Below are 18,280 nucleotides of genomic sequence, written 5' to 3' on the forward strand. Positions count from 1 at the left end.
GACAATCTGGCGGTCACCATTGTTGTTGTAGTGCAACGCCGCCAAGAGAAGTCTAGAAAATGAATGAAGTGAGGTAGCTTTCAGATGTCAAACAGAAAACAGTGGTGGGGAACCTGTGTCGTGAGGATATAATTGTAATGTTATGCAGCTTGACATGAAATTACATGTTTTGTAAAAGGATCTTAGAAGTTATACTTCAGTACACCTAGTAAAGGTTGGGTCTGTTTTAAAGGTCGCTGCCTTCAATATAAGCCTAACGTGCAGGGGGAGATCCTGGTTTTTGTTCATAATACAGCCCTGGGATTGTTTTTTTAATCACCATAGTACTAAGCACTTATAGTACCTGCAGTACATCCCCACATAGGAAAAGCTGGTATGCTTTGGAGCAAATCGTAGGATGAGCGAGTGGAAAGCCTCCAGGGAGTAGGTCTGGTGCTGCGGTGACAGCTGCCGTATATCCTTGACCAGTGCCCCTCTTGTGGTGACAGCCTCTAATTTAATTGCTGCTGCAGATCCTAAATGAAATAGTGAATTTTCAATTGTACGGGTGATGAGGCTTTGTGATGAATACAGTTCTTCTTAGACATACATTAATACAGCATGGTGACATGACTGATATTGTATTTTATACCTGGTTCAAGCCACTCCTTCTCTCTTGCTTCTCCCTCAAGAGGTGGGTGTGCGCAGGTTGGAAATTCTTGGTTGCCGTGCTCATGGATGTCCTGGACATGATTCACCATACTGCGCCACTTGGCCTCCATAACGTTAGGGTCCCCACTAGCTGTTGATGCCGCCGTCCAGTACAGGTGATTAATGAGCGCTGGCCTCCACAGCTTCAGGTCCTCACAGCCCTTCTCTTTTGATGCCACGTCCAATGCTTTTTTCACACCTATTTCACATCAGAAGAAAATGCCATGCAAACATTTTGGTTGATGAGTGGGAAGTACATAGTGTTATGGCTCAATTACACAACATAACTATCAAATCACATACTTTTACCGATGTGCCAGATATCGAAGTAATGGCTCGTTCCTTCTGGGCACAACTCCTCCCGCACCCACTTAGCAACCTGTAACAAATAAAAGTTGTATATTTTGGATGAGACTGTGACAACAGGACTTTTTTCTAGTGTGGAACATAATGACACATCCATTTGTCCTAATGTATAGACAAGCATCTTTACCTGGCGATTTCTGTCAGTTATTATGGCTGCCAGCTGAAGATCTTGAGATTTCAGGAATGTAACACTGCGCTTCAGGCCCTCCATCTCGCACCACGTGCTGTTTGGAACTTCTGAGCTCTGTAAAGCAAACATCACTTCAATAGGCATTCCACATGGTCTAGATGATCTTATGCAGTTCAACCCGGGTATCATAATGGGGAAGACAGGCTATTTAAATGACTTTGAACATGGCATGGCTGTTGGTGCAAAAAGGCTTGATTTGAACATTTCAGGAAAGACTGATCTACTGGGATATTCATACAGAACCATCTCTAGGGTTTAAAAAGAAAAAGAGAAAAATAAAGAAAATACAGTGAGCAGCGATTCTGCGGGCAACCCAGCAGTAGAGAGGTGTTCCTAATTAAGTGGCCGGTGAGTGTATATTGCAATTACTACTCAAACACGTTCATGTTTCACGATGGCCTACCTGAACAAGTTGAAGATCTAACACCTTGTTTATGCGATCCTCGATGACTGTGTAAGATCCGTATTTGGCACAGTGGCCCGGAGAGTCAGATCTACATAAAAGGTCACAGAGAGCTGAAATTAGTTGGTGTAGGGGTGGGTCACTATAAATCACCATGCTAGCAACACTAACAAGAACATACATTTTGTTTTGATAACGTGATATTCTGTCATACCTGCAGTCACCAGACAGAATGAGTCCTCCGTCCATCGCCTTCAGCTGACTAATGATCTCCTTCTGCTGATGTTGCCAGGCGTTGATAATGGTTGGTATAGTGTACAGACGCTGGTGACGGAAGTATGTGCTAACACTGATGCACTGGAGGCCGAAGAGCTGGAGCATTCTAATGGTCTGTGATACCATACAGCCAGAAAAGTGGATTGCGCCACTGAGGAGAAGGTTGCACACTGGCATGTTTCTGCCCAACATGTCTTGATTGTGCCATACACGCTGGTAACCGCACTCTTCACAGACCTGGAAGACACATTTAATTATTACACCACTGACTTTCAGTAATATCATATCCATGTATACAGTGATCATAGGACTTTAATACATAATTTGCCCTGTTCGCCTGAAGTTTGTACGGTGTAGCATACATTCATACATGGTATATACTATAAAGCATACTGTATATACTATGTGTTGGCAGTATTTGCAGGTTGGCTATGTAGTATAGTATGCCCCCTAAGCTCTTGATTGATTTGACTTCTATGGACCCTTTAGAAAAGATTTACCCCCCATGTCCCTCCCAGAAATCCTGGCTTTTTTTTAACGGGGCCAGATTCAGAATGGCGGCCGGTGCAATCTGTAAAAAAACAACTTTTGATCTGGATGACCTAGAATCATGTATGAAGGCACTTTTTCATACAAGTCAACCATGAGGATTCAAAATCTGACATAATTTTGATAATACAACTTTGTTTTGACCATGAAATTCAAGATGGCTGCCATCTAGAACTGTTTTCAACCTTTTTAGGCTGAGACGCCCAAAGCAATCATATTTGGACAGGGTTTTTTTTGTGTTGAGACATGTTCTCATACCTGCTTGATTTTCACGTATGTCCCTCTCTGGTAGTCCACGTGGCCCTTGGATGCCTCACCACAGCTGATGCAGATCGCGAAGAGGGTCATCAACTGGCTCAGGCATACAATGACTTTGTCAGGCACACTAGAGAAACCTAACCTAGAAAACAATGTGTCACAACAGCATCCATTCGTCATGTCATCACACTTCCGTTTTGACTTCCCGACCACAGTGGCTCAGTTTTGTTTCTCAGTTGGACGGGCCATTATGAAATTTGTTATGAAATTTGATATTTAAAACAAATTCACATGTATCACTTAGCTGTGGTATTTATTTATCGACAAACGACTTGCTCATACTACCCTGCTCTCTGCAAGCATATAAAAGTTGACTGGTTTAGCTAGCTTCGCTAGGGCCAAAGGGGCACCGAAAACAGCCTGCGGATATATTGTTGTTACACAAGGTCAACGCAATGGGAAGTTGAGAACAGTGGTTGTAAACAAGACAATCAAAGTGTAAAAAAAACGGGATTCGCTGTGCTTACCTCGCGTGTGAGAGGTTCTCCGGGGCTGTTATCACCAGCCTGGCAGCTGACGGTTCCAGCTTCGAGCTGTGGTGTACTTGCATACACAGAGGGAACGGCGTCTTTTAGCAGCCTCACTCGATCCTGACACCGATAGCCCATCCTAAACTCCATCAAATCTCCAGACTCATAACTCTCCTGAGTGAAATGAGCTCCACAAATAACTGAGTGTGCCGTCACAGACTCAGCTGTAAAGCCGAGACTCTTCTGCTGGACAAAACGCACCCACGCTTGGAAAGATTCCCTTTTCCGACTGGGAAAATGATGTACGCGGTGTCCAGACTGACTGGAGTTCGTACATCCACCACAAACGCAATTGTTAACCATCTCTAATAACTACTACACTACTCTACCAACAACTACTCCTGCACTGTACTACAAACCAAACACTACTCTCACAACTGAAATTTCTCTCCACAAACTAAGGCTACTCTCGACTAATTCTAGGCTTCTCCACAACGCTACTAACGAACAGCTGCTCTACAAATCTAAACTCACTGACTAACTCTCCACCTCACTACTCTCAACTCGCTAATACTAGGCCTACTTCACAACTCCACTACTAACACTACTCTACAACTCTACAACTAATTACTACTATCAACTACCACTAAATTTCCACTAATAACTACGCTCAACTCGCTTGACAATACTCGCTTACTACTACTCAAAACTCTTCAGATACGCCTCAGCCATCTCCTTGGTAACAAGGGTTTACTGCAACCTCTAGCTACGTCACTTGGCGGGAAAGTAAAAGAACCCAAATCGGTATTTTGATCTATTTTTCTGGTGATGGGGATGGTGAATGATCATGATTTTTTCACAGACCTCATAAAAATACTCCCCAACCAATATTACGTGTGAATTCAAGCATAAAATCAACTTTCAATACGCACTTTAAGAAACAAGTATGGTTCCATGAGCTGACATGGGACTCAATGTCGTTAAAATTGCATCTAAGAACTTTTTTTTCTTTCTTTTTTTTATTAGTTTGCATAATTGTTGCCAATGCTTATATTTTCGGCCCGAACCCGGCCCGAACCCAAAGGGCCCGTCGGGTTTTTCGGGCTGACCCGACCCGTTGAGAACTCTAGTCTGCTCCTCTAGTCCGGCGACGTCTAGTAGGCTACCTCTAGCCGGTGAGTGGCTAATCGTTTGTGGCTAGAGCGTAGGCAATTATTTTATCAAGGGTATCCTGATGTATGCTCTGCTCACTGGAGCTCTACGGATGTTTTCTTGTTGCTGCGCTGCTCTGTCAGCTGCCTGTGCGTCTGGGGTCGAGTTTGGGATGGGATCGGTGACGTCGGTCTGGACCATCCCAGCATACTGAGGCTATCCCTCTGAAGGCGTTAGTGCTTGTGCATGTGTTAAGATCCTTTACTATGCTTTATGCTTCACCCGAACAGTTTTGAGTATGCACTCACTGTATTATTAATCACCAGGTTAACCAGAGATCGCACTGGCGTCCGGATCCTTTGTAAGCTGATCACGTTATGTCCGTCTGTGCTAAGGTATGTGCAAACATTGTATATTGTAGCATTATTCACCAGACGCCTCAGAGGATGCCATAAATGCAATTGTTTTGAATTAGGCCTCTTTTAAAGCCACGTCAGTCACTCACTAACAGTTCCAGCACGAGACTTTCTGCATTATGTTTAACAGGGGAATAACTGTCCACATTGTCAGAAGCCCGAACAAATTAACTGCAGATAACTAGTTCTAATGCAGATATGCAATGGTCACCTCTCCACATCAACACTGACACTTTCAACTGGCTAAATATGCTTTTTTCTGTCTGATTTGATATATAGATGCTGCCAAACCAAGGGATTGCTTGGAAATTATTTCTTATGTGTTGCCTTTTTTGTCCTAGACTGGAAGTGACTGAAAGAAAACGCAGATTCATTCTTTCAGCAAGGTTAGTATTGCTGCTTCTCAATATGTGTAGCCTGCCATTATTGTAGCCATACCCCATAAAGCCAAAACAATGATCACATGCATGCATTTATTATGATTGTAGATTGGAACTTAACACCTCAATCTCTAGCTTCTTGCTATACATGGGTTCTGAGTGTTTATCAATATGATGTTATGAAGAGGGGCAAGACACTGGCAGCCAACCACGTGAGCTAATTTTTTGACCGACAGCGCTTTCCAACAATCAGAGGTTGAGTTGTGCGCAGTTAGCTTTGCAAGGTGCGCGAGGGCCATCTCACAGGGAAAGCAAGGACGTTGGATGTGTTGGGAAGATGTTGAGAAGCGAAAACTCTCTTGGAAGGAGATATGGGACATGGAAGCTTCCCGAACCAGCTTCCTCCTTCGAGCCACGTACGACGTCCTACCATCACCAGCAAACCTCAGCCAGTGGTACGGAGAGGATCCTACTAGGCTTGGGCGATGTCCCCCTAATTGACAGCTGACGATGTTTACAGTGAGACGATGCGATGGACGATGACATCGTCTTGGGGGGGGGGGGGGGGGGGGGGGGGGGGGGGGGGGGGGGGGGGGGGGGGGGGTGGGGGGGGGGGGGGGGGTGGGGGGGGGGGGGGGGATGTAATATTTTTAAAAAATATATATATATATTTTGTATTTATTTTTATTATTTATCTTCAGCTAAGTTATTATTTAATTCTATTTAATTTAAGAGTAAGTGAAATATATCAATATTATTAATATTACTATTACATTCCGGGGGATTTTTTTTTAACCTCCTCAGCGTTCTTGCTCAGCTGCTTTGTGAGATGGTCGCTGAGATGCAGAGATCCCCCGCTGACCCCTCCCCCTCGCCCTTCTCGTCTCTCCTCCCGTGTCACCTGCAAGCCCAGTGCTTGCTACTTTACCATCAGTTCATTGCGTGGCGTTTTTGGGAGACTTGTCAATAAATTTGTTACATCTGTGAGTTCTTTATCTGTGTAACTATTTTAAGACGACATATGCGCTGCGTTTTTGCACAGGCTAGATAACTTTAGCCCCTCTCGCTCACCAGAAAACTAAATGGGAAAGAGATGAGAACCCATGCGTGATTGCGTGCCCTCTCGAGAGGCTTTGCAATGGATTTTAGCCTCGACTTTGTCAATTCCTAGCACTAGAATACGGAATGCTTTGTTTTAGGTCATATCGAGACTTTTTCCCCCCTCATCAATGGAGTTGATCAACTTTCTACAAGTAGTTCTGGCGGTGAAGCCATGAAGACGAGTGGGCGGACATGGAACCGCTTGCTCACCTTATTGACAGTGGGCTTATCAGAAGTGTACACTCTTGAGTGGCTGCTTCACAAGACATCTCCATCGCGAATAGCGATTAAACATTTTGAGGTGAACCGTTAAACATGAAATGTTAAACTGTCGCAATTGCCGAACGTGTTGATCATGTTACTCCGGAGGAGCCAGCTATGCGTAAAGATCCCCTTTGTAGTCAACAACTTAGGTCACAGAAATAAATGAACGATATCACTTAGGCCTACTTACATACATCTGCAGCAAACAATAGTCGGGCTTAGTTCACACGTTTTTTTTTTTTAATTCCATTGTGTTTTTTTCGTAGTTAGGCCTATATAATTCACTCTGCTTGGTGCTTGTGTTCACAACTTGTCTTGAAAACCGCTGCTACTACTACGGATTTTACGGTAATGTGATGTCAAGTACCGTAATGATTACTATAGCAGCGGCTTCAAAAATACACAAGTACAAGATTCCTTGGCATCACGATGTTTGCCGTCCATCGTGATGCCAGCTGTCCATCGCCGATGGACGATGATATCGTCTATCGGCACAACCCTAGATCCTACCTGCCACCTCTGTTCATCTCCTGCAAACCTGAAGCACATCATGGTCGGCTGAAAAACCAGCCTTGCACAGGGTCGTTACACCTGGCGGCACAATCAGGTTCTGAGGTGCCTGGCAGCTTCCCTGGAGAGTAGACGAATGTTCGTCAATTCCCTGCCTCCACTTTCCTCCCATCCTCCACCTATTGGGCAATTTGTCCGTGAAGGGGAGAAGCAACCAAGGATCCGCCCACCAAAAACAGAGCCCGGACAACTGGCAGCAGCACGAGACTGGAGACTCCTGGTAGACCTGGAGCAGAGGCTATGCTTCCCAGCGGAGATTGCCATGACCAACCTCAGGCCAGACCTTGTGCTGTGGTCCCCTTCAGTTTGAAGAGTCTACATCGTAGAGCTCACAGTGCCCTGGGAGGACAACCTTGGTGAGGCCTTCGAGCGGAAGAAGCTGCGGTATGCTGAGCTGGCAGCGGATGCTGAACAACAGGGCTGGAAGGCCATAGTCCTCCCTGTAGAGGTAGGCTGCAGAGGTTTTGTGGGCAGATCGGTGACCAGTCTCCTCAAGGACATGGGGATCAGAGGCCAAGCCCAACGCCAATCCATCAAAGCCCTGGCCAGGGCTGCTGAAAAAGCAAGTCAGTGGCTCTGGATAAGAAGGAGAGACAACACCTGGGCTCCAAGATGAGATGACACAAGGAGTGTGCAGTCTAGAAGGGGGTATGGTAGAGGGGGGCACACCTGGGACGCCAGGTGTTGCTGTTGAACCCCCCTCAGGTGTCGTGGGCCCATCAACGAAACACCATAGATGAGGGGGGGTGCCCACCTGACGACCCCAATGACACCCTTACCCCCTCCTACCCACCCTGTGATGACTATCATCCCCACCCACCTTTTTTAAGGTAAACAAGGACTGTAACACCTAGTCCCAGGTATGCGGTCAGGCACAAGCCTGGCTCAGGGAGGAGGACGTCCCTGCCATGCAGAGCCCAAGGCACTTAAGGAAAATAACATCACGTCCTGTGTTTTTTAAAACTGGCAGTCAGGTTATAAACAAATTTTAGAACCCATGTATAAAGAAGAGATTAAAGCACCAGCACAGTTGGGATACTGCATGATATTGATAAAGCATTTGCTTAGCCTTCAGACCCATGTAATTAATGCCTGTTTCCTTTATAGAACAGGAAGTAACATTCAGTAATACCTTGAGCAGCATTTGCTAACTCTCTCTCTCTCTCTCTCTCTCTCTCTCTCTCTCTCTCTCTCTCTCTCTCTCTCTGATGTACTAAATTTCTAAGGTGACCAAAATCTGTTTCACTCTGCAGCACTTGTCCTGGAGGTTTTGTAGACAGAGTGAGTATCTGGATACTTCAATATACAGCCATGGAAAAAAGACAATATTTTCTTTAGAAATTTGGAGAAAATGTATTTGCCAGTTTATAGAATGAAATAGCAATGTTTGTTTTACTCAAACACACACCTATCTATGACCGAGGTGCTGCTTGGAAATTATTATATCCCCGAAACGCGGAGCGTCGGGGATGTAATGGTTTTGCGTGCGCCGCGTCCGCGTCCGCCGCCGCGTCCGCGTCCGCCGCCGCCGCGTCCGCCGCGTAAGGGCTTTCGTGTTAACGCGATAACTTTTGAACGGATGTTTGGATTTGTCCCAGATTTTTTGGGTGAATGCTCTAGGACAGGTTCATGAACTGATTCGAGTTTGGAGGTCAACACTTTCAAGATGGCTGAATTCAAGATGGCCGAATTTTTGTTTGGTCCATAACTTCTGACCGGGTGGATGGATTTGTCCCAGATTTGGTGTGTGAATGCTCTAGGGTAGGTTCATGAACTGCTTCGAGTTGGGAGGTCAACACTTTCAAGATGGCTGAATTCAAGATGGCCGAATTTTTGTTTGGTCCATAACTTCTGACCTGGTGGATGGATTTGTCCCAGATTCGGTGTGTGAATGCTCTAGGGTAGGTTCATGAACTGATTCGAGTTTGGAGGTCAACACTTTCAAGATGGCTGAATTCAAGATGGCCGAATTATTGTTTGGCCCATAACTACTGACCGGTTGGATGGATTTGTCCCAGATTTTGTGTGTGAATGCTCTAGGGTAGGTTCATGAACTGATTCGAGTTTGGAAGACAACACTTTCAAAATGGCGGAATTTTCATTTGGCCCATAACTTCTGACTGGGTGGATTGATTTGCCCGGTAACACCTTATTTTAATGGTTCACCATTTCAGTGAATCTACCATATTAGGTACAGTGTAATAACCAATGTAACAATATTTAATACCATTTAATACTAGTGTAATACCAGTGTAACAATATGCAATATCAGGTACAGTGTAGTAACGAGTTTAACAGTATGCAATACCATGTAATATAGTGTAATACCAGTGTAACAATATGCAATACCATGTAATACCACTTACGCACAAACACATGATGTAAGTAAAAAAATTACATTGTATTAAATATTGTTACACTGGTTATTACACTGTACCTAATGTGGTATATCCACTGAACCATTAAAACAGTATTACCATTTGCCCCATTTTTTGCTTCATTTTCACAATAGTCGTTTGGTTTTAAGCCTATGCGCGTCATGTCACGTCTGTATATACGTTTACGAAATGGTGGACGGGAGTGGTAGGAATGATGGGGGACTGGAAGCGTCGCGTTTCGGGGATATACCTTAAGCAGTCGAAGGCGACTGCACTATAGCTTGTGAGTTTGGCTGGTAGGCCTATTCAACAAGACGAGTCAATTGGAATTAGGTCTTGCGAAGAGTGGAAAGAGTTTCGTTACAGGCTACGTCGCGTGTGTGTGTGGGCGAGAGAGGGAGAGAGAGAATTTTATTTTATTTTATTTGTTTTATTTTGATCCTGCTTTAAGTCAATGGGCGAGAGGGACGGATGAAACGGGTGTTTCATTCGTCCCGACAGTGTCTACTGACACTTAAATCCCTTTTGCCTGTAAACCTGACAACTTTGACTTTTCATACTTTCGGATATGTTAAAGTTTTCGAGTAAATCGCAGTGTTTCATTCGTCCCGTGTTTCATTAGTCCCTGCTCTCCTCTACTGCCTAAACTGTAACAGTTTAAATGCGTCCTCTCCAAACAGTGTGTGTGTGTGTGTGTGTGTGTGTGTGTGTGTGTGTGTGTGTGTGTGTGTGTGTGTGTGTGTGTGTGTGTGTGTGTGTCAGGGCTTGACACTGGCACCTGCCAACCGGCCAAATGCTGGTAAAACTTGGCTGTGGCTGGTAACAATTTCAGTGTCACTAGCCAATTTGGCAGGTAGCTTCTATTGTATGACATATCAGAATAGGGTATATTCTGCAATTTGCCTCTTGTGTATCAATTATTTGTATTTAAGTTCAAGAAAAAGCTCAGTTACTCAGTTTCTATTTGTTTGTTTTATTTACATGTAGAAACCTATGTAGTCCTCTTCTGAGGTTATATGTACAGTGTCATGATAAAAAACAAATCAATAAATCAAATTTGTGGCTAGTTGAATAGCTGGATGGCTAGTGCCTGGGAAAAACACTAGCCACAGTGGCCGGCAAGCGAAAAAGTTAATGTCAAGCCCTGGTGTGTGTGTGTGTGTGTGTGTGTGTGTGTGTGTGTGTGTGTGTGTGGGGGCGAGAGAGGGAGAGAGAGAGAGCGAGGGAGAGAGGCGCTTAATTCCCCGCAGAAAGAGCAAGGCGATGTCTCCAAATATTAGACAAATGCAGCTTATTTTAGTTAAGTAGACATCAGGGAAGTATTTTGCTTAATAGCAACGCCGACCTGATTGGTTCATATTGCTCTGAATAGCCACAGAAGGCTAGGCTATATTTTAATGGGTTTACGCGCGCGAGGTCATCTAACTGTGGTCACAGTCGCCAGGTGCTATTATGAGAGGAAAACTATAGCACGTTGGCAAACATTAAAGTCAGTTTAAGCCATGCATATGATGAACCAGTTTTCTTGTTTGAAAAAACACACTTCCCGGTGCGCAGGGTGCATGCATTTCTGACTGACCCAGATGAAATCGCATGAGGAACTCCATGATTATGAGATGACATTGCATATATTTCCCAGCATATATTTCCCCTCTCTCTCTCTCTCCAAACCCAGTTGTACTTGGACTCACTTTTAACACCGCTGGCCTACCCAGGTGAATCGCAGCACACATTGTTTGCAGTGAGCCGTGCCGTGTGCGAGTGCTGTGTAACTTCACCCCTAATGTTTAACCTAGACTAGCGAGTGCAGTGTTGTAAATCACGTGGAATAAGTGCAGCGATTACCTGCGTAGCCTACTTAATTATGGAAGTGAGTGTCATTTGGACTGCCTATGGAATCAAGCCTACTGTCACCAAGCTCTTCCTGTCTCCCCAGCCTCGCAATGGATGGACACCTGGCCACCGCTCCTCCGCCTCCTTCGGAACTGATGACTGTGGGGGGGATCTCCAAGGAAATGGACATGGGACTGGGTTTGGGATTTCGGACTTGTAGGCCTATAGATTTGGGGTGCCCCGGGACTCTTTTAGATTTCTGTTAGTTAATAAATATTATTTTAAAACTCAATATTTGTGTCTTGGCGTATTTGTGGTGTACAGTATACTCTCCAGGGTATTTGGTAACAAGGAGAGGTGTCGCTGGAAAAATGCGCACTTTCTCACCTGCGACACATAACCCGACAGTTGGTTACACTTAATTTGAGCACGAAAACAGCAATATCAGTCGCTTGCTAATTTTTGCCAATGTGACAACATTAAATTCATTAGGGAAGTGTAGGTTAGGTTATCGCCCCAGCTGTTGGCGATAAATAGCCAACGCTTACACGCTCAAACGAAGCGCTGTTAGGTTACTGCGGTGAGGTGTATTGCACTCTCAGTAATTTTTACCAAACGAAAAAAGTATCCACATCCAGAAAACAAGTCTGAAGTTGCAATATTAGACGTTTCAAATCTTGCGATGCGAGAATCGGTATGGCTTCTGGCTACACTCAATTTACATTTTGTCAGAGCTTGCACATTAATGGCAATTCATCCGATCATCATTTAAAAAAAAAAAAGAAAATTCATTACGTTATTTAGGCTATTCTTTTTATGACTCTTCCTACTTCCTGGAGGTGTTCTCACACAATTTATAGGCATGTTGTTATCCGCTGAATCGGTGCGTGCTGGTGAATATGAGCATTAATATGCCGTCAGCATCGTCTAAAATATTCCATATGGTAATAAACATTTTGGACGTCCAAGCTCACACGGGAGCGCTGCAATAGGTAAGCTGTAGGCCAGTGTTTCCCAAACTTTTGTGTCTTAACTGTGGTGTCCCCTAAACCTCTTTGTTGTGTTACTTAATTTGAGCAAGAAAACAGCAATATCAATCGCTTACTAATTTTTGCCAATGTGACAACATTAAATTCATTAGGGAAGTGTAGGTTAGGTTATCGCCCCAGCTGTTGGCGATGTAAGATAAATAGCCAACGCTTAAACGCTTAAACGCGGCGCTGTAGGTTACTGCGGTGAGGTTTAGGCCCCCTATTGCACTCTCCGTCATTTTTACCAAACGAAAAAAGACGTTTCAAATCTAATGGTGGTGTCCCCTAAACCTCTTTGTTGTGTTACTTAATTTGAGCAAGAAAACAGCAATATCAATCGCTTACTAATTTTTGCCAATGTGACAACATTAAATTCATTAGGGAAGTGTAGGTTAGGTTATCGCCCCAGCTGTTGGCGATGTAAGATAAATAGCCAACGCTTAAACGCTTAAACGCGGCGCTGTAGGTTACTGCGGTGAGGTTTAGGCCCCCTATTGCACTCTCCGTCATTTTTACCAAACGAAAAAAGTATCCACATCCAGAAAACAAGTTTGAAGTTGCAATATTAGACGTTTCAAATCTTGCGATGCGAGAATCGGTATAGGGGCTTGTGGCTACACTCAATTTAGGTCTAAGCTTACACATTTTGTCAGAGCTTGCACATTAATGGCAATTCATCCGATCATCATTTTTAAAAAAAGAAAATTCATTAGGCTATTTATTCTTTTTATGACTCTTCCTACTTCCTGGAGGTGTTCTCACACAATTTAATTAGGCATGTTGTTATCCGCTGAATCGGTGCGTGCGGGTGAATATGAGCATAATTAATATGCCGTCAACATCGTCTAAAATATTCCATATGGTAATAAATGTTGCCTACCCATTTGCGCTTGAATGTGTATTGTGTGTATGCAAGAGAAAGTGTGTGTGTGTGTGTGTGTGTGTGTGTGTGTGTGTGTGAGAGAGAGAGAGAGAGAGAGAGAGAGAGAGAGAGAGACTACCACGTGGTAAAGCGTATAGCGAGCGCTCCCAAGTATAGCAAGTGCTCCCAAGTATAGCAAGCGCTCCCAAGTGCCACCTGGCGGTTGTTTGGGTACACTGCAGCTAGGCCCGGTACGTACCGAGGTGGATGACGTGGCATTACCTCGGTAAAGGGTGTGCATTGTAGGGGGACCGACTGTAGGTATCCTAGATCAGATGTGCTCAATCAGATGTAGGCCTACAATGCTATGTTTACAGATGCCAATTTCGGAGGAGGAATGATGGATACTATATCAGACTGCAAACACTGAACTGCAATTTGGGGCATGTTTTGGTTATTTCCTCTTATTTCTACCCATTATTTATGAATTGTTCACAACATTATGCAGAATGGATTCACAATGAGTGTTGCTTCAAAATGGTAGCTGATCTCACAGAATTATTGACTTGGAATTGCAGTACGTTGATACAGTGATCCCATTATGTTTTTTGTTGTTGTTGTAGTAGTAGCAGGCTACCGGTATATTTTGTCTTTCACATCAGAATGGGCAAACACTGTTCAAACACTGGTGCGCATTGCTTGCAGTTGTATTTCTGACATTTAAAAAACAATGCACTGTCTGGTCATAGCAATCAGAGGGAGAAAACTAGTTTGTTATTTGTATGTTTTTCACCCTTTTTCACTATTCATCCTGTTACAAACAGGCGTTTACAAACAGGGTGCGGTAGTCTGCCTCTGTGTTCTACCGTTTTGAAAACCTATGGCTACTTTTTTGCCTCTCGATGTGCGGTGCCAGGCACACGCTTACCATTGATATAAAAAACGTCCCCGATTCCTGCACGCACTCGTGTTCCCTCATACAAGCTGACACGACGCACGCAGCCACGATTGGCTTTCTACACAGTCACAGTCAGACGTCTATCGTTTAACAAAAGTAACACACTTTCCCAAGCTTGTCACGCAACTTTCCACTCGAATCAAGGCAAATCGCCCACCCATCAGCTCTGAGTGCGCAGCGCGCAAATAACTGAACTCAAACGAAACGCATAATCCGAGAGGATGAGCACAGAGGTTGAGCCACTCAAAAACAAGCACACACACAACTGTTGCTGCACATTATTCCAGTTAGCAAAAATAGCATCACACAATAGCCTACAACAAGCCTTGAAAGTGAAACAAACATCGAAACGGCATTTATCGACCATATGAGTCCACCCATCAGAACACTGCTTCCCAGAACAAGACGTGGCATAAAATATTGGCTCTGCCTGGGATACAGTGACTCCTGTAAAATGCAATCCATTTTTAACTTATTTCTTGAATATATATCGGCAACAACAAAGTTTATCTGCTATGATTACAGATGAGACAGTAAAGTATCCATTATCAGAAAGACAACTAGAGCTAGTTCTATCATAGCCCTTTTACGCAGCCAGTCAAATGCGCTAAACTTTGAGGATGAAAGGCGTGGTATCCTAGCTAGCTGCCAATGATATCCGTCCCATTGGGGCTATAAATAATGTCAGTAAAAGCCACAATGCTTAAAAGGCAAACTCTTCATGAAAAAGACATCATGCGCAGTCAAAGTAAACTATTCTTTTTTTTCTAATAATCTGCCCCGGCAGGTGCAACGATAATGGAAACGTGTCCTACCTTCTTCCAGCTATGCATTCCATGCATATGCATTAATAGCCCATATTGGAATCTTACTCCAACTCGTTTAACGATTGTCATTGCACTTTAAAGACATAGTATTACACTTATTTTCTTTTCTGCCATCAGCAACAATGTTGGCTATTTTTTTTAGTCTCTCGCGCTGCACCGCCACCGAATTGTTGACCGCTCGTGCTGTACTACTTTTTTTTACTTTTTTTTGGAAGAACGGGGATGGCTCAAAACTATTGATGAGTGAATCTGTTGTAGGCCTATCACACCAGTGGTGGAGTGTATAACTAAATCCGTACACCAAACACACCTCTCGTCACCTTCTCATGACCAGGAGTGCTCTCGATTTGTGTTCAGTTGGAAAGTAAAAATTGTAAATTAATTGACATAAATTATACGGACGGAAATCCGTCCAAACGAAAATCCAGTTGACGGAAATCCGTCGTAGCGACGGAAAACTTTAATCCCTGAAGTACTCAATGATTACTGAGCTAACTAATACAACTTTTGACACAAGTACTAGGTGAAGACCTGTCTGCAAATAAAAAAAACTATTTACCACCGTCTTCTTACTCAACATATACTAAGAAATCATTTCCATTTAATTTGAACTGAAGCCATACTGTGGCCTACATGTAGTAATCTGTAATGCTGTATATCTGTTATGGAAATTAGAGGATGGAGAACCTGCTGCATCTTGCACTGACACTATCCCATTCAGATCGAGCATAGCAGTCTATTCTCACCATAGTTTTAGTGTGGGCAATGATCATTTTAATTCAGACCAAGAATTTTCTCAAATCGTTCACAATGCTACATGCTGTCAAGCACGTAAGCACCAACTGACCCATACTTTCACACTATGTACGTTTTGTAGTTTTACCAATCTGGTCAAGCAGGCTACCCTTGCTTCATCTCTGCTGAGGACTATATTAACATTGTCAGCTAAGTATAATGTCATGTAATAACAATGTAATGCATTACCAAGATGACATATTGTGTTTGACATGGTAGACAATTTTTTTTCAAGGGGCACCCCTTCTAGGATGTCTTCAAATCACTCAAGGAACATGTGTACCGAATTATATGCTTCTATCCAGCGCGTAACGATTTCTCGGCTTAGATCCCCTACTACAAACAGTTGAGAGTGGTGACGTAGAACTCACCCGTGAGCTCCGTTACTGATTGGTTAAGGTAACTATATTCACACTTTCGTTTTGTTATTTGTATGCTTTTGCGACGCTATAACGTAACAGGCATGCTAATAAAGCACAATATGGGTTTTAATTTGAGTTTGGAACTTCAATTAATTTAAATGATAGAGTAAGATCAGACCATCTCCCATCGTCCACGGAGACGGACTCCTCATGGCTTTTGCCAGACTGATTGACGGAGTCAACAGTCGGCTATCCGCCCAGGCTACCTTTAAACCAGTTTTGTTCAGGGATCACATTCACCTTTTGCATGCATGAGAACAAAGTAGCTGAACGTGATTTGCTAAAAGAAAAAAAAAGAAAGAAAAGTGTTAAGTGGGCGGAGTGTGAGCTATCTTGCTCCCACGCGCGTAAACAAGTCATTCTACACAGAGTTCACAGGAATAGTAGGGGTATTAAGTGAGTTTTGTCTTCAAGTCATGATGCAAAGGTCCCCTTTGGCATGGAATAGTCCTGGACCAGCCATGAAGACCCGTTTGCAATTTTGAGTTGGGGGCGTTTCTCACTGGATTTGAGTTAGTGGGTTCCTAGACATTAAAAATCACGGAGGTGCTCGTCCACAATAGTGCCAGATTTTTCACAATATGGCCGCCAAATATGGCCGCCATTGCCTTTGACAAATATCTGTCTTTTTTACTTTTAAACTGTTTATACACATGTCATACATCAATTCTGACCAATATTTGGAGAGGAATTCAATTCTGACAATTACATGAGGAGAATGTGTGAATTTGACCTTAAAAGGTCATTGCCAAGGTCAAATGTGCTATTCTGAAGAATGTTAATAGACTTCCATTGTAAAAATGAGAGACAAATGATCAATTATGGCATGAGGAGTTATTTGCTGATATTACTATGATTATTTGTGTCAGTATAGTCCTTAAAAGGTCAAGGTCAATGTCAAGGTCAAGGTCTTTTTCCTATTCTGAAGAACTCAGCCATGTGCTTGCCCATTAGGTCATTATTAAGAATAAGGAACTGCCACTATAAATGTAAATCTAACATTTCTAACATTTAATATTTCTTAACACTTTAGGGACCATCATGGCATAAGCAATTAATGAATACATGTCATGATAAAGGTCTAGGCTTAGATTAAGCCCAAAACACAATAAATTAACCAAGGTGGAACATTTTAACATTTATTAAAGGGACACTGTGTGAGATTTTTAGTTGTTTATTTCCAGAATTCATGCTGCCCATTCACTAATGTTATCTTTTTCATGAATACTTACCACCAGCATCAAATTCTAAGTATTCATTATGACTGGAAAAATTGCACTTTTCATACATGAAAAGGGGGATCTTCTCCATGGTCCGCCGTTTTGAATTTCCAAAAATAGCCATTTTTAGCTGCAAAAATGACTCTACTTGGACCATTCTAGAAAAGATTTGTCAATTACTAAATAAACTTTCATGAAAAGATCAAATTTGGCAATAGCCAGCCCATTTTCAATGAGCAGCATAGTTGCAGTACCTTTTTTGACCATTTCCTGCACCTGTGTCCCTTTAAGGTGGAAGATAACACACAGTATTTTCTGTTTTTGTACTGAATTTGTGTATGCATGCAATTTAGTGGGATGTGTTTTTACAATGGCTCCTCATTTTTCCATGGCAAAATATAGTCAGTGAAACTCCAGCAGCATTTGCGATTTTCACACTGTCCTACACATTTACATAATTTAAGCACACCTTATGATAACGGTTTCAGGCATTTTAATGGCAGGAGTATGTAAGGTGTGTGCTCCTTGATTCTTGCAAGTATGTTGCAGACTCTATGAACTAGAAATGCCCCTCTCTGAATGTGCCCTCTTATAGCACTACTAATGGGAGGAAGAACATTGATTCCAGCACCACTGCTGTACTTTTCTACTCTGTGTAGGGCTGTGTACCGAATTTCGGTCCAGTCCTGGCACCGACCGAAAAGCCACATAGTATCGAATATCAAAAAAAAAAAAAAAAAAACGGTGCCTTATTTCGATACCTTTTGTGCGTTTCAACAGTCCCTGTGTCTACAGTAAATCTGTGAACC

General features: G+C 43.2%; 1 protein-coding gene across 1 annotated transcript in view; it reads right to left on the reverse strand.

The window, feature by feature from the left end:
- Window positions 1-18,280, reverse strand: part of LOC134444971 (uncharacterized) — a gene marked incomplete at its 3' end in the record, with an annotated part of 63,371 nt that continues 45,091 nt past the window's right edge. Inside the window, exons 2-9 of the mRNA XM_063194135.1 lie at window positions 2,733-2,859; window positions 1,864-2,162; window positions 1,650-1,740; window positions 1,184-1,300; window positions 994-1,069; window positions 632-889; window positions 344-515; window positions 1-52 (exon numbers count right to left, since the gene is read on the reverse strand). Of these exons, the coding sequence (XP_063050205.1) occupies window positions 1-52; window positions 344-515; window positions 632-889; window positions 994-1,069; window positions 1,184-1,300; window positions 1,650-1,740; window positions 1,864-2,162; window positions 2,733-2,859 (1,192 nt within the window). The remainder of the gene's footprint in view (window positions 53-343; window positions 516-631; window positions 890-993; window positions 1,070-1,183; window positions 1,301-1,649; window positions 1,741-1,863; window positions 2,163-2,732; window positions 2,860-18,280) is intronic.

This window comes from Engraulis encrasicolus, chromosome 3, assembly GCF_034702125.1.
Source record: "Engraulis encrasicolus isolate BLACKSEA-1 chromosome 3, IST_EnEncr_1.0, whole genome shotgun sequence".
In the NCBI taxonomy this organism is placed as follows: domain Eukaryota; kingdom Metazoa; phylum Chordata; class Actinopteri; order Clupeiformes; family Engraulidae; genus Engraulis; species Engraulis encrasicolus.